This window comes from Tinamus guttatus, unplaced genomic scaffold (assembly GCF_059628265.1).
Source record: "Tinamus guttatus ecotype Peru unplaced genomic scaffold, ASM5962826v1 Tinamus_guttatus_pri_ptg000702l, whole genome shotgun sequence".
Taxonomy (NCBI): Eukaryota; Metazoa; Chordata; class Aves; order Tinamiformes; family Tinamidae; genus Tinamus; species Tinamus guttatus.
Window position 1 is genome coordinate 987,942 of NW_028289236.1, and position 15,897 is coordinate 1,003,838.

General features: G+C 42.7%; 1 protein-coding gene across 1 annotated transcript in view; it reads left to right on the top strand.

Moving 5' to 3' along the window:
• TRPM8 (transient receptor potential cation channel subfamily M member 8) overlaps positions 1 to 15,897 on the top strand; it is a 36,656-nt gene that overhangs the window by 6,549 nt on the left and 14,210 nt on the right. The window contains exons 6-16 of the mRNA XM_010225316.2: positions 246 to 420; positions 1,458 to 1,525; positions 4,255 to 4,452; positions 6,396 to 6,498; positions 7,824 to 7,942; positions 9,127 to 9,417; positions 9,872 to 9,967; positions 10,863 to 10,992; positions 12,966 to 13,111; positions 13,787 to 13,899; positions 14,220 to 14,436. Coding sequence (XP_010223618.2) covers positions 246 to 420; positions 1,458 to 1,525; positions 4,255 to 4,452; positions 6,396 to 6,498; positions 7,824 to 7,942; positions 9,127 to 9,417; positions 9,872 to 9,967; positions 10,863 to 10,992; positions 12,966 to 13,111; positions 13,787 to 13,899; positions 14,220 to 14,436 — 1,656 coding nt within the window. The remainder of the gene's footprint in view (positions 1 to 245; positions 421 to 1,457; positions 1,526 to 4,254; positions 4,453 to 6,395; positions 6,499 to 7,823; positions 7,943 to 9,126; positions 9,418 to 9,871; positions 9,968 to 10,862; positions 10,993 to 12,965; positions 13,112 to 13,786; positions 13,900 to 14,219; positions 14,437 to 15,897) is intronic.

Sequence of the window (15,897 nt, forward strand, 5' to 3'; positions counted from 1 at the left end):
TTTTTTTTTTTTTTTGCTGAGGGGCATTGAAAGTCAGTTTGCCACAGAACTATTGCTTCTCACAGGTGGAAGAAGCATCCTGGAATGATGACTGCCAGTGAGCAGTGTCTCAAGTCAGGAAATTCATAATGCGTAATGTGAACCTAATATGAAAACCCCTAAATAATGGGGAATAATTGGCCATGAAACCAGCTGTCATTACCTTGCTCTGGGTCTCTTGTTAAACACATTGCTTTTGATTCTAGGGGTACTATTTGGCCCACTACATAATGGATGATCTCAAGAGAGACCCTCTCTATTGCCTAGACAATAATCACACCCATCTCTTGCTGGTTGATAATGGCACCCACGGGCAGCCAACAACAGAGGACAAAGTACGAACTCAGTTAGAAAAGTACATTTCCGAGCGGGTTATCCCAGGTAAGTGCACGTGTCAGGCTGGAGACCTCCTTTTCCTTAATCTTGCATGCTCTGGGGCTCATTCTTGAATTTTCTTTCTAGAAATGAAAAAAGAGTGTGTGGTAGCCCTCGGATGCAGAGCTAGAAGGGAACAGTGCACTGTCAGGGAGGACCAGCCTTCTTGACAGCAGCACCTATCCTCTCATTTTCTTTTGTTTGTGTCAGTAGCCTGCTGCAGTCCTTTTCTGGGATACAGCAAACTATCTGTTTCAGTGTTGCAGTCCTTTCCTCTTCTTGCTTGGCTGTCTATTTTGAAAGCTGGCCCTTGACTTTTGCTTATTTTCCTCCTGGAATTGAATACCGGGTAGCTCAAGCACAACTGTGCAGGAGCTGAAGCTAAGCTTTTACCAAAGTAGTCATTTGTGAGTGCAATTGATCCATGAGCAGCCTGGGCCTAAATCATCTCTTTCTCTTAACTCTGCCCCTTCTTTGTCAAGGACTTTGATTTGTCCTTCTTAGCAGAAAATTCTTAAATCACTTTTTGACTACCTGCTTCAGCTGAAGCATACTTACTGCTGGTTATCATAGAGCACCCAGACTTAGGAAATTCGGTGTATCTCTTAAAACACCAGCTTCTAGAGTCATGGGTTTCTTGAATTTCTTCAAGTTGGAAAATAGAAGGAGTCAGAGGTTGCGGATCTTCAGCTTGCATCAAGATCTAAATTCAAAATGCTCTAACCAGTAAGTAAACAGAATAAAATTGCATGTTTGAGGGGACTTGAGAGCTTGCAGCAATTGTGACTGCTGGGAGGAGAAAGCATTTTTTGGAGAATGATGTCAGTTAGGACTGACACAAGTTTAGGAAAGCATTAAGAGAAAACAAATTTCCATTTTAAAAAACAGAAAACCTGCTAGTAGGGGAAATGATCAACAGTAAACTGACATCAGTGTCTCCATGGACTGCTTTGGAAATTCTTTAATTGTATGGAGGAAAATGAGTTGTTTGCATGCATTTTTGGTTGAATCTTTCTCCCTTTTTGTTTTGACTTGTTTAACAGAATCTAATTATGGTGGGAAGATCCCAATTGTATGTTTCGCCCAAGGCGGAGGGAAAGAAACTCTAAAAGTAAGTTTATTTTTTCATTTATTTTGAGAATACTAGGGGCACTGTTAGAACATTTAAGATGTGTTACTCCACAAGCAACCTGATAAAGTGGCCAGTCCTACTGTTCACTGAAGCTTGTCTGGCTCTTGCTATAGACAGGCGCTCTTTGCACTTGCATTTAAGCTTTGTTTCAGTTCAAAATTTCCATGCCAAAGTGTCTGCCTCAGGTTGACACTGTTGGAAAACTTTTGAGACAATCTTTGTCAGCTGTGTAGCTCTTGATGCATTTGTGTAAGTTTTGGGTTGGAAAAACTGCCTTGGACGTGCTCAGCGGAGATACATGTTTGCTTTATAGTACTCTGAGAAAGCCAGCTGATGCTGGAAATATCTGATTTAGAGCTCACTTGAAGCTACTGGTTACTGTCTGAGAGCTCTGGAGGCTGCACTAGCTGAACAAGAAGGCTCTGCTTGTGCAGAGCCTAGAGCCTGTTCTGAGCCTTGAAGGGAAGGAAGCAGGAATCAAGTTCAAGTAGATGACAGGCAAGAAGATGAACAGAAAGGAGGAAGATGATTTCAAAGTTTTGAGAAACAGGATGCCTAAGTGATGCTGAAAGGAAGAAAAGGGGCAACTTAAGGTCTGGATTAGGGTTAAATAACAATGGTTCTACTACTTTCTCCATCCTGGCAAGAATCAAGAAAGGTGGCCTGAACAAAGAGGGTGAGACGGCTGGGCTTCAAAGGGATCTGAAATCTGGCACTGCTGAGAGGGAACAGCAGTGCTGGGTGAGGTGGAGGCTGGTCTGACCAGCAGTTGAGAAAAGAAACTGGTAGTCTGGGCTGAAGGACTTGGAGGAGATGACCTGGGAAAAGGCTCTGGGCTTTGCAAGAGTGAGGAAGAGAGCGTGTCAGCATTTGTGAGTTAGTGGAATTGAAGCAGAATGATCTTTAATAATTACCTTTTTAAGAGGGGTTCCTGGTTATTAATCCTTCTGACCAGAATTATGCTTTTAATATTGATGCTAATGAAATCAGTTTGTCTGTCGGGATGACAAACAACTTGAGTTCTAAGCATAGTCCCTGGTATTGCCTCACTGCTAGCACTAATCAATTAGTGCAAACCACTCTGAAATATCAGATCATGACCTCAGCCTCTCTGTGGATTTCCCTGGTTTTCCAGTTCCATTCACATGCTCAGTTTTAAGTTTGCCCACAGGAAAGATCATGGATGAATAGAGATCCTGAGTTAAATAAGCTAATCAGAGGTTAATGGAAAGCATTCATTCAGGGGCTGCTGATGTGGCAAGTGGCATGTTGAACATGTTGACCTCCTTTTGGTTCCTGGTTGCTGGCATCTGAGAGAGGATTTGGCCATCACTGTAGGATGTTGTTTCTCCATCTCATGCAGCATAATTATACAGGCAGCCTTATGGATTGCATGTGTATTATGGAGAGCCCTCAAAGCCACTATTAGCAAATGCTGCATAACACAGATATTTATTAGTTATCTAATGAGAATGAATAAAAGCTGTATCAAATCAAATGCATAAACTCCCATCAATAAGAAACCAGATGACAGTTCAAATAGGATTTGTGCAGGTCTCTTGGTTACTTATCAGTGCTACAGGAACAGTTGGACACCAGTGCCTGGCTTCCTGATGGCTTGGAAGTGAAGTCGTTGAAGAACTAAAGTGAATCTCTGATCAGTGTAAAGCAATGCAGTTAGTGCTGGGATGCAGGTGCTTTTACCTGCTGTGCCTTAGTCCTAGCCGTGTCAGCCAGGAAAGACATCTCCTTTCTTTTGTGCTTCATCTTTGACAAGAGGAATCAGCTTTAGCAGAGAAGTGAAATGTTTCTGTTCTGTTATAAAACCCCTCCAATGTATGATGTACACTGTAGCTGGACCACTCTTAAGAAAACCACTTTGATCTAGTTGTCAAGAAAAAATGTATTTCTTGTTTCATGTATTGTCTAATTGTAATATATGTTTGTAACTTGACAGCTCCAAGTTAACTTCTTTTTCATGAAATAAACTCTGTTTCTCTAGACAGCTGATAGATGCTCTGTCTTTTCTCTGGTTGATCATCACCTGCATTGATTTTTCTTATCCAGTTTACTGGCTGGCAGCTTGTATTTCAATGACTGTGTTCTTGATGCCATGAGGCAAAGGAAAAATGTCTGTTCTTATGGTCTTTGCAGCGTACAGGTCAATGTTTCTTCTATCATCTTCATTCTTATGGTTATGTAATTGTATGATATTATGTGTCAGAAACCACCTGAATGGCTCCCTGGAGATTTTGAACACCATTACAGTCCAGTAATCTCATGATACTAAGGAAATAATTTACATATAAATTATGCAGATTGTATCTCGAACAAATAAAGCAGGAGCCCTTGTACTCAGCTGTGGTGTTTCTTAAGCAGTGCTGTGCCATGGAAGTGGCTGTGGGTAAGAAGGGTTGCAGTGCATCCTGAGTGCCTCTTCCACTTGGCAGTTTTCCTGCTCTTCTGATTGATAGGTTGTGATTTCTGTCCGTCAGCCTCTGTGAGACTCCTTTACAGTCCCGTGTCATTTGAGGGATGCCGTTTTAAGGAGTTAGCCTTGATAGGGCATTATTTGGTACTAAGGAAAATACCGTTGTGGATCATGGGTTTCTGTTTTATTAAGCCTAAGCCAAATCTGAAACTTCTAGGCATTCTTCCTGAGTAGTAGCCGCAAAAACAAGTCATGTTCTGTCCCTCTGTTTCCCTAGTCTATCAATGTGGCCATCAAGAGTAGAATTCCCTGTGTTGTGGTGGAAGGCTCTGGCCGGATTGCTGATGTTATAGCTAGCTTGCTGGAGGCGGAAGGTGCTCTTGCTGCTTCTTGTGTCAAGGAGAGCTTGCTCAGGTTTCTGCCTCGCACCATTGCCAGGCTCTCGGAGGAGGAGACTGAAAATTGGATCCAATGGGTAAGTGTATGTTACCTCAGAGTACTGCTGAGGCTGAAAATGGTGAGGGAGTGGGAAAAGAGGTCAGGAGCACTCTGTGATTTCAAATTTATTAGTGTTACCAAATGCTAAGTACCACTGTAGGTATTAGCAAGGAGTCTTTGTTGCAAGATACCTATGAAGTAGTGTTTGACAGGACTGAAAGAAAATCCCAAACACCTTTGTTTTACAGGGATGAAAACAGAAGGTGGGTGGCTGTGTGCTTTGGGAAGGGGAGTTTTGGCTCTGGTTTTGGCTCTGGGCAGCCATGTTTCATAATTGCACCCTCATTTCCTCTGGAGGGAAACTCTGCCTGTACACCAAGTCACACCTCACCACCCTATGTACGCCAGGAAGCTGCTGCTGTGCCAAGAGCCTGTGTTAGGCTGGCCAGAGGTAGAGCAGACAGGACTTAGTCACATGTGGGATCACAACGGTGATTACTGTGAGAGGGTTTTTCAGAGCCTGGGGGAACTGGAGAGCTGAGGACAGCACCTCCTGTCCTGAGTTGCTTGGGCCAGCCTCAGGAAACCATTGTGTCTGTGATTACCTGACCTTCCAGAGGGCCTCTTTTTAGATGCGTTTCTGCCCTCCTTAATAGGGGCAGGGGAAAAAAACAGCTCGGGAAAATCTAAGTGTTCTGTTATTTTTCAGAAGTTTTGTTCCTAGCAGCACTTCAGTTCAGTGAACAGTCCATTAACTTGTGCTAATTGACTTTCTCAATTAGCCCAATGCTTTATCCTGGGATCCAGCTCCATTCTCTTTCTTTGGTCAATTATCCCCAGCCCACTCTCACTGTTCTAGGGAGGGATCATGTATTTGAACCTCTGCTCAAGTTCCTAATGACTGATGGAGAAAATGTTACAATGCTTTCTGCATGCTAGAGGTTCTGTGTCTTAGCTTTTCTTCCCCTTTAGGCTATTTCTTAATGTACCATTGCAGGCTGTTTACTGATCCCAGAGAGGGACTCAAGCCCTCAGATGTCAGCATGTAGTTCCTTTACTATGAACCAAACAAATCTCCTGTTGTTGAATTTTCATGGATTATTGTTTTTAATAAGGCCTAAGTTAAAATCTTTTGTCAGAGCTTGACATAGGACATCCGTGGGGCATCTTGCAAGTTCACCCTGCACAGCCTGCTTTGAGCAGAGTTTGGTTTAGATGATCTCCAGTAGTTTCCTCCAAATCTAGTGACTCTGTGAATCTAATTATGTTTAAAGGAGTCAGGACAGGAGCAGGACATGATCATTTGTAGAGGGAGGCCTGCAGAAACTGAGTCTGAAGCCGCCTTTTGAACTTTGGAGATGTGGTCTCCAAAACTAAAGAGGAAGAACTGCCCTGTGCGCAGGTGTTGAGCCTCTGAGTTCCAGAAAGAGACCAGCACTGTGGAGTGGGGAGTTTCTGCCTGCAGTTTTCCCTGATTGGTATGATCAACTGACCACACTCCTCACTGCATCTGCTGAGCTTCTGTGGAGCATATCTCATTCTTCGGTTAAGAGTAGCTAGTCGCTTCACAAGGATAGAAGTGAGAAATCTCTAGAGAGAAATTATTTCTGATGGAGCATGAGCAGGTGGAAATTATCCTCCAATATACTGTTAGACATCTGTTGGGCCTCACATCAGCACAATCATTTTTTTTTTCCTTTTAGCAGGAGTTTAATTTCTGAGATTATGTCTTGTTTTTATGCCCTGCATAGGGAGGAATCAAATATCCGCTGCATGCTTGGAGGATAATTAATTTTGTACTTTATTTTCAAAATAAATTTCACTGTCTGTTTCTTTCTGGACTTAAGTTCTAACTACACGTGGCAATAGACCTGATGAGAGAGAGAGAAGTGACTTTGCTACAATGTGATGGGAAACTTTCTTTAAAGATATGTCAGATAATTAGTGTGGCGGTTAAAATCTAACTTTTCCTTTTCGTAGATCAAAGAAGTCCTTGAGAGCCCTCATTTACTCACAGTTATCAAAACAGAAGAAGCTGGTGATGAAATTGTGAGCAAAGCCATTTCTTTTGCTCTGTACAAAGGCAAGTAATTGTTTTTCTGTTTTTTTTTTTTTTTTTTTTTTTAATTAGATGGGGGTAAAAAGTAGGTTTGCCTGGGTTATTTTGAATAGTGAGGTTGAGCTTTAGGCAAATGCATTCAGGCTCCTCAGCCCATGAGATGAGGTGAGCTGTGTCGTGAACCTAGGGCACATTAGTACTCTTGCAGGAGCTGGCAACTTCTTCGGAAACCTGAAGCAAGCTGCCCCTGAAATAGAGCAAAAAGAACATGCACGGAGGCTGTTAGTAGCTGTATCTCTGTGCTGCAAACTTAATCCTCACTGGTCTAGAAACCACTTGCTTTTTGTAGCTTTGTGACACTTGGTTTGACTCGTTTCTTTTTCTCCTGCACAACACCTTGTCAACACTGTTATTCATGATGTGAAAGAGTGGGCGTTACGAGAGAAACTAAAGAATATGTTTATGTCCATTATGGGTGCTCTAGCTTTTGAGGTTGGTCTTTCCCAAAGCAGGGCCACGTCTCCAGAGGGTAAACTGCTGCCACAGAGTAGAGCTTGGCCTCATCTGCACTTGTGTGGGCAGCCTGCAGCAACACTGTGGGACCTGTTAGCGAGTGAGATGGAAGTTCACTCTAAATCATTAGCAAGGCCTTCGACAAGGCTTTGAGGATCATCTGGTTGGTATGTGGCCTCTTTGGGAGGAGCCCTTAGCCAGTAAACAGTGAATGTGCAGGGCTGCTTTGTAACTTTTGCAGACTCCGATGACTCGCAGTAGCCCATCGCTAGCGAAGCTTGGGCTCCCTACTGTTGCAGCAGAGCAGAACTGCCTCTCCACAGAGGTTGCAGGGCTGATCTTGCTGTCCTGTCTGTGCATGAAGAAAGCTCCTGACCATTACAGCCCCCTGTTATGTTGTTTTTGTCAGCTCTCGTTGAGGATCCTGCCGAGTTTCATCTGTGTAGGGACTGTAGGACCCTGAGAAGTCCATGGGAAAGATGATGCTGCTTTTATTGATGGTGTGCTCAGAGCAGCTTGGTCATGCCAATTCAAGGGCAACTGATCTAAGATGTCAAGAGCTTGGTGCTTGTGTTTCTTCCCACTGAGCAGTAGAGGCTGTCTCCATGTTGAATAAAAGTGAGCAGCAGGTCAGGTATGCATGTGGGACATAAATGCATTTCTAAGCCTCCAATGTGTTGTAAAACCCAGTTACAAGGATGCCTGAATCTGGAGAAAGAGGCTGGATAAAGGTCTTACTGCATGGTTGGAAAGAAAGTGAAGAACAGGGATTAATAAGTATGTCAGGAAGCTCCTCTGTCTTTGAGCTTTTGCCTAGCGGATTCTTCCTCCTGCAGCTTTCAGCACCAATGAACATGACAGAGATAACTGGAACGGGCAGCTGAAGCTGCTTCTGGAGTGGAACCAGTTGGACCTGGCCAGTGATGAGATCTTCACCAATGACCGCAACTGGGAGGTATATACCACAGCTGTCTGAGCAGAGTCAAGGTTCAGGGGAGAGGCTGGAAGAGACAGGCATTATAACAACAGCCCCGCTCTCAGCATCTCAATCTTCATGAGGATAAGTAACAGCTTTCTTCCTTAAATTGTTGTAACCAGTTGCAAGAGTTATGTGCTCAGAGGAGCTGTGGTGTTTCCTCTGGAGATATTCTGAACCTGTTGGGATGCAGTTCTGTGCAGTGTTCTCTAGGTGACCCTGCTCCAACAGGTCCCTTCCAACCTCAGCTGCTCTGTGATTCTGTGCCCATGCCAGAATCTAGGCCATCTGCGAAAGCAGCTGCATATGGAGAAGAAGGATTCTGATAAGAGCTTGGCAACATAGAGGAAAATGGGCAAGCAAGCAGCACATGTGGTGTGAGCCCCACTAGTCAATCTTATGTAATAAAAATGGGTGCTCTCTGAGCAGAAGCCAGAACTGGGAAAGACATGGTGTCCCTGCTCGCATAGATTGGTCCCTCCAGACTTCCATTGGGTGCTTGCCCAACCTGACAAGCCATAAGTCCGTGTTAATTCTGAACTGCCTATTTACTCCAGCATAGTTTGCTTGCTAGAAAGCAAATGTCTTATTCAGAGGGTGCCAATTCATATCTTCAGTGGTGTCAAAATAGTCAGGAAAAACTATTCCCCCTACCCCTAGAAGTATTAAGGCAGCAAGCCTTGTTTGTGTGTCGCATTAGCAATACAAGGGCAAAATTTACTGGATATAAGCAGAAGGCAGGAGCAAGGGTAAACTGGGATATGAGCAGAAGGCACTATTGGACAGTATCAGTCAATCTCTTCAATGTAGAAGTTCTCAGCAAAATCTGGTCAATGAACACTGAGAAATGTTGCTGTATAGTGCTAAGTCTTTGGTTGTTTGTTTACACTATTTCAAAATTTTGAACTGCTCAATGCATTCTAGGGAACAGGAATGTTATCCTTGGAGACTGTATGTAGATTTGAAAAGCAGCATGTGGTGATGCAGACAGTGGGCCTAGAAGAAAAACTGAACTTCAGCCAAAATTTTTTCTTTGAGAAGCTGGTAGCTGTAGGACTGAAGTAGACAGGGATAGGGAAGCCATTCATGTGGACTCTGGGAGGGCTCTATCTGCTATCCACATATCTCATACTCCCTAATACTTGTCCTTCTATTTCTTCCAGTCAGCTGACCTTCAGGATGTCATGTTCACAGCCCTAGTGAAAGACAGGCCCAAGTTTGTTCGGCTCTTCTTGGAAAGTGGCTTGAACTTGAGGAAATTCCTTACCACAGAGGTCCTGACCGAGCTGTACACCAACAACTTCAGCAGCCTGGTGTTTAAGAACCTGCAGATTGCAAAGAATTCCTATAATGATGCGCTCCTCACATTTGTGTGGAAGATGGTTGAAGACTTCCGAAGAGGTGTCAAAAGAGATGACAAGAACAGCAGGGATGAGACAGGGATACAGCTCTCGGTAAGTGATGTACAAGCTGATTCCACTGCAAGTTCCCTTAGAAAAGGAAAAGACCAAAAAAAAAAAAAAAAAAAAAAAAAAAAAAAAACCTGTTTCTGATATAGCAAGATTTACTTTAACAATTACCCTATTTTACAAATGCCTGTTAGGACAGTGTTGTTTAACTACGGAAGAGGTGATATTGAGTTGATTTTTATTTTTAATCAGAATTATCAGAAAGCATGCTCTAGTTTTTCTTGTAATTTACACCAATGTGAATTCAGAGTCCACAAAATAGGAAAATGCAAATGCAAAATGTGTAATATAAGTTGGTGAGAAACAAGTGGCAGATAACCAAGGAGGAGGGAGTCAGTGGGCTGTCTGTGACTGGAAGAAAATATGGAGGAGGATGTCAGGGTAAGAATTTGTTCCGTCTGGAAGCAGATGTCTGAGGAGTTGTGGCTTTTTCTTTCAGGATCAATGTCCCATCACAAGGCATCCGTTGCAAGCTCTGTTTATTTGGTCAGTGCTTCAGAACAAGAAAGAATTGTCCAAAGTCATCTGGGAACAGGTGAGTTGAATTTTTCTTGGTCTCCTTTGCACTCAGCACAGTGGTATTCCTTGTCTCTGGTTTATAGGACTTTGAAGGCTCAGTTCCTTTTTTAAATATAAAACCACAATAGGTAAATATTAAGTGACAGTTTTCATGTAGGTTTAATATTACCAATAGTGTGTTTTGGTGTGGATTCCATACTTGACCTTCCTAATGTCAAGTGTGAGTCAGCAGACCAAGCTAGCCTTTATTTACATGTAGTTGTGTGTTCTGTACCTATGTTCAAGCCTGGATGCTTAGTTTTCTCCCATTCCACAATCTGTATGTGTTCTGATCCCAGGTATTTGGGTTGAATCCATCTTGAATTGGGATTAGACTGCATATTTTGTGATAACTGTATGAAATACATCAATAAAAATCTCTCAATTCTTATCTTGAGTGTTTCAGGAAGATGTGGGTGTTTGACAGGCCACGAGTTTTAGGGTAATTAGCCCACAAAGCTAATGCAAGCTCCTGTTTATGGTGATCTGCCCTTCTGAAAGGGAGTGCATGCTTTCTGCATGTGTGTTTTGCACAGAATGTACACAGTCTGGGTAGATTCAACTGACTCCAGGCTGATGCACAGATTTAAAAAAAAAAAATCACAGGAAAAAAGACCTGATTTTGTGAATCTCCAGGCAGAAGTGCAAAGCTGATGCCTAACCATTAAATGTGAACTTTTCAGACTGATCATAAAGTTGTTATTAAAGCAATATAATGGTAGCTATTGTTTTTGTGAACATGGATCTTCATTTGCTGATCTTGACTGAGAATACACTGAACAACTGTGCAAAAGAGGCTTTTTTTTTTTTTTTTTAAAAAGGCACCAAATTATTTGCAGAGGGTTTTGTGTGACCTAACTCTCTTTCTGTAGACCAGAGGCTGCACTTTGGCTGCTCTTGGGGCCAGTAAGCTTCTGAAAAGCCTGGCCAAGGTGAAGAATGATATTAATGCTGCTGGTGAGTCTGAGGAACTTGCAAATGAGTATGAGACAAGAGCAGTTGGTAAGTGCCTTTCTAAGTCCTTTGGAAGTTGAATAGGAGTTAGAGGACAGGAAACTTTCACTGCTGATATTTCCTTGGTGCCTAGTTAGCCTTCAGAAACATGCAAATGAAAGTGAGCATAGACACCAGAACAGGGATTAATTTGTAGCACCCACTGTTTAAGAAATTTAGGCTCATCTGTGCTACAGCTCAATGTGGGACCTAGGAGGGAAATACAGTGCAGTGCTGCCTCTGCAGCTTTATTGCACGTTATGGCCTTGTCCTCTTAAGAGCCTAATCTGCAGCTGGAAAACAGGCTCTAGAACTGCAATTGCTTCCCAAATACTTTGCTGCCATTGCTAAAAGTCAGACTAGATGACTGTAAAGTTTTAATAGCCTGAAGGTAGAATAAGAAAACTTCATAGAAATGTTGGTTGAAATGACCCCTGGGGACCGACCTTTTGCTTGAGGTGGAGCTATCATGTAGGCCAGAACAGTTCAGCCAGGCTGTATTTAGCTGAACCTTGAGAATCTCTAGGTGTGGTTATTGTTATATTGCTGCTAAAAGCAGGTCATGGTTGTTCCTGTTCTGGGGCTAATGGAGTCTAAACTGACCTGTTGAACCTCTAGCCTTAATACTGTTTGTGTGGATGTATCAGAGTTATTGCAGAGCTCTATCACTATCCACTGAGTAATCGGGCTGGTTCTGATTGTGGGAGCTGACTCTCTAAAGGGCTACACTGGAAATGTCTCATACAGAAAATCTCATGCTTTACAGGTTGAAAACTGTTTAACTATATATATATGTGCAGGTATCTATCTTTCTTTCAGGTAACTATGTCCTCTAGGTCTAATAATTTAGCAAGATGTTATTAAGTGAGCAGGTGCCACTGAATTCTGCAGGGAAATTAATCAAAATTTATCGGTGTATCACAGTGTACCTGGCAATGCTAGCTGAAGGTATTGCTGGATGTGGTTTTGGTAGCACAGCTGTTTGTGAGGGGCCTGGGGAAATAAGCTGGCTGACAGGAGAATTTCTAGGGAAGGTGGCGTTGCTTTTAAAAAGTTCTGATTGTTCCTCAGGGCAGCAGTATGTTGTGCTGTCATAGATCCACCAGCAAAGCTACTTGCAAGAGAGGAATGTGCAGAGATGGAGACAGAAATAACTTTATCAAGTATTGCAGATGAAAGCCTGTGCAAGGAAACTGGTCTGAGATTTCATCCCAACTTTTTATGGGTAGCACTCAAAGCAGATGGGTCACAGGCTTAAAACTTAGGTTCTAATTGCTGCCTTCCCTGCAGATTTGCCCTACATGTCAAACTTTTTTAACTCCACATGTATTACAGGGAGAAGAAATTTGTAGCTAGACTAAGAACATCATAGCTTTTCTGAAACTGCCTTGTTTGCAGTGCATTTCCCAGACTTAAAAGCATCATTCTCCTTTTCTCCTTTAACTCTACTGGTAATATGGGACTATTGAGATTGACTATAACCAGGGCAGTGCCAAATCAATGAAAAAATGAACAGAGATGTGTAGAGTCATGCGAGTTACAGAACCTTGTATTTTGCCTCAATTTTTAGTGTAGAATTGAGGTATTTCTGTCTAAGCTTATTGAATATTACTGTTTTCCATCCAGACATGAATCTGTGTGAAAGCTTTGTATGTGTAGTTGGAGTTGTAAAGCAATGTGCACAATGCTTTACAGTGATAAAAGTATGGAAAGAGCTTGTGTGTGTATATGAATATTATGTTTTTGAAGGCATTGAAGACACATGTAACCAAGTGAGTGGGAAACGTAAGTCTGACCTTGTAGCTCGTGTGTGAGTGATTGTGTTGGAAAATGCAGCAGGTGCCAGATGAATGAGTGTTAGTGCTAGAGCACTGGGCTGGGAGATCCCTGTGTTTTGAGCTGTGAAACTGTGGCTAAAAGGGGACCAGGGCAGATTTGTTCAAGTTGTTTTCTTCCCTTGCGGGCCTGCTGCTTTCCTGCAGAGTTGTTCACCGAGTGCTACAGCAGTGACGAAGAGCTCGCTGAGCAGCTACTGACCTATTCCTGTGAAGCCTGGGGAGGGAGCAACTGCTTGAAACTAGCGGTGGAGGCCAAAGACAAACAATTCATTGCACAGCCAGGGGTGCAGGTAATAGCAGTGAAAAGATGGCACCCGGGTTTCTGCAACTTATGATCTGGGTCATTCTAAAGAACATAAAGTGAATGTTTTTGTTGGGAAAATGCTGCATCCATGTGAGTAGTTTGTGAAAGGCCATGGCTCAGACATTGCCTGCCGTGAGTACAAATGCTGAGCTTTGTAAAGGAGTGAAGAAGCCATGTCTTGCAGTATCCTTAAAAACAAATGTTTGCAGTTCTGTGAAATGTATCCCAGAAAACACTGATTGTGCCTGGACAAGGTGCCTGGCTCCTCCTGCTAAACTAGAAAGTAGCTGAATTGCCAACACATGCTGAGTCAGGAGGGGAAGGTTTGATTTCCAGCTATAAATCATAATGAGTTAGATGATAGAGCCTGCCTGAACTGACTGCTCTTGGCACAGATCCTGTGCACATGCAGTGTGGATTCACAATATGGTGTAAAAGTACAGTACAAGATCAAAGTTTTACTTTGAACTGTCCTGTAGAGAGGATAGCTGGATTAAGCAACCAGCATATTCTGATGCAGAAAGCTTTCTGTATTGTTGAACTGGTAACCCCAATTATTATTTTGTTTTAAATCTCAAGAGTTTTCCCTCAGCCAAGTGTCTTTTGATAGTTTTCCTAGGTTATTTTGTTGTTAAAAATGAGAATGTTTTCTTCCCTACAGAATTTCCTTTCCAAGCAGTGGTATGGAGAAATTTCAAGAGATACCAAGAACTGGAAGATTATTTTGTGTCTGTTTTTCTTCCCTTTAATTGCCTGTGGTTTCATCTCATTCAGGTAATTAACTGGCTTCGCATTAGCAGAAGTAAAGCAAGTCAGCATAGTGTTAGAGTAGTGGAAGAACTGTAGTTGGAAAGGACTTCTGGAGGTCATCTAGTCTAGGCCCTGCTCTAACCAGGATCAGGTTGCCCAAAACAGTGTTCAGTTGCATATTGAGTATCTCCAAGGATGGATAACCCACAGCCTCTCTGGGCAACCTGTTTTCATGTTCTATCACTCAAATGTCTGTTTTAAGTGTTTATATGTATTTTGTGAACAAATGTTTCCAGGCATAAAAAGCTCTGTTTTGAGATCTTCTCCTGCCTTTAATTCCTCAGGAAAAAGCCTGTGGAGAGGAGTAAGAAACTCTTGTTGTATTATGTGTCTTTCTTCACCTCCCCGTTTGTGGTCTTCTCCTGGAATGTTATCTTCTACATTGCTTTCCTGTTGCTCTTCGCCTACGTCTTGCTCATGGATTTCCAGAAGGAACCTACCGTCCTGGAGATAATCCTTTATGTGCTCGTCTTCATTCTGCTTTGTGATGAAGTGAGACAGGTAGGCAGCCCTTGCAGACCAAAAATGTTTAATGCTAGATGCTTAATTTCCTCTGTCCCTGCTGTACTTGCACAAGGCAGTGCAGGCTATTTCTAAGTTACAGGGACCTGCTTCCTGTGAGAGATTCGGGCAACTTGAGGAACAGTTTTTGTTTTCTGATGTTTAATTCCTACTTATGCTACAGAATCTGCAGTGTCTATGGGCCAAGAGGAATATATCTGTTTGTGTACTGTAGTATTTGGGTTTTCTTGTTTGTAGTTTTTTCTGGGGATGTGTGGGGTGTGGCGTGGGTGGGGTGGGTGGGATGGGTGGGTTGGCTGGGCTGTGTGAATAAGCTGATACCACTAGGAGGAATATCTCTCAGGTATCTCAAGACCACTTGGCTCAGATTGTCAAAGTGATTGATGACACAGAGGTTAAATTTAACAGAAGCTGCATCCAAATGCATCCTTGTAGGTTAAATGGTTCCTGCTTTCTTCTCGCATACCTGCTTTTTGGGACCAATGAGCCAGAGGCAACACTTTCTCATTGCATGTTAAGCATTTATTTCTAATGATCTTTTAAGTCAAAAGAGCAGTTTTTGCTGCTTTCATGTAATCCTCAGGATCAGCTTTGTTGTGTGGGAGCAGCCAGCTTGCATCCCCTTAGCGGATACGCTCCTCCCTTCACATAGAGGACCATGTTATTGAAGGAGGCCTGCTAAAAAGGAAATGTTTTCTAGAGTAGAAATAAGTCAAATCAGTGCTTGTTCTTTCTCAGTGTTGCTTTGTGCTGTCTGTGAAGATGCAGGTTTTGAGGCAGGCCTTTCCCCACCAGTCAGCATTTCAAGTGGTATAGAAGAGAGACTGGGGAAACTGGGAAAGAAATGGGTGTGTGATTTCAGTGCGGCGCTTTCTGTTTGACCTGTAAAGTGTGAGCCTCCAAAGGGAGCATTTCTAAGTGATCCGCTAGATCAGGACACCCTGCTACAAAATTTCACATATGAGCTTAGGTCAGGACGCCCTGCCACAGAATGTCTTACATGAGCTCAAAAGACATTGCTAAGTCTTAGTATTAGTAAGGCTTAACTCACTGCATGGTCTTTGTAGAATTTAATAGTCAATGTGGTACCCTATTTAAGGCAACTTCACTCCCTAAGGAAAAAAAGGAAAATACTCTCCAGTATGATGAAAACACTGATGGAGTGTTTATTGCTGCTGATTTAGGTTCTGGTGTCTCTGCACTACACTTGCACTTTGTGTGTGCTCAGCAAAAACCCTGGGGAAAGCCGTATAGAAACTTTTTTTTCCTGCTGATGTCACTTTTTCTTACTCTCCTGTGCAGGTAGAACAGCTTCAGGTACCAGTAGTCCCATTAGTAACTAGTGACATGACTGAACCAGTTTGATTTGCAAGAGAAGAGTCAGTTAAAATAGAGAATTTAAGGAAATCAAATTATGGCCTATCTTTTAGCCAGTGTCCT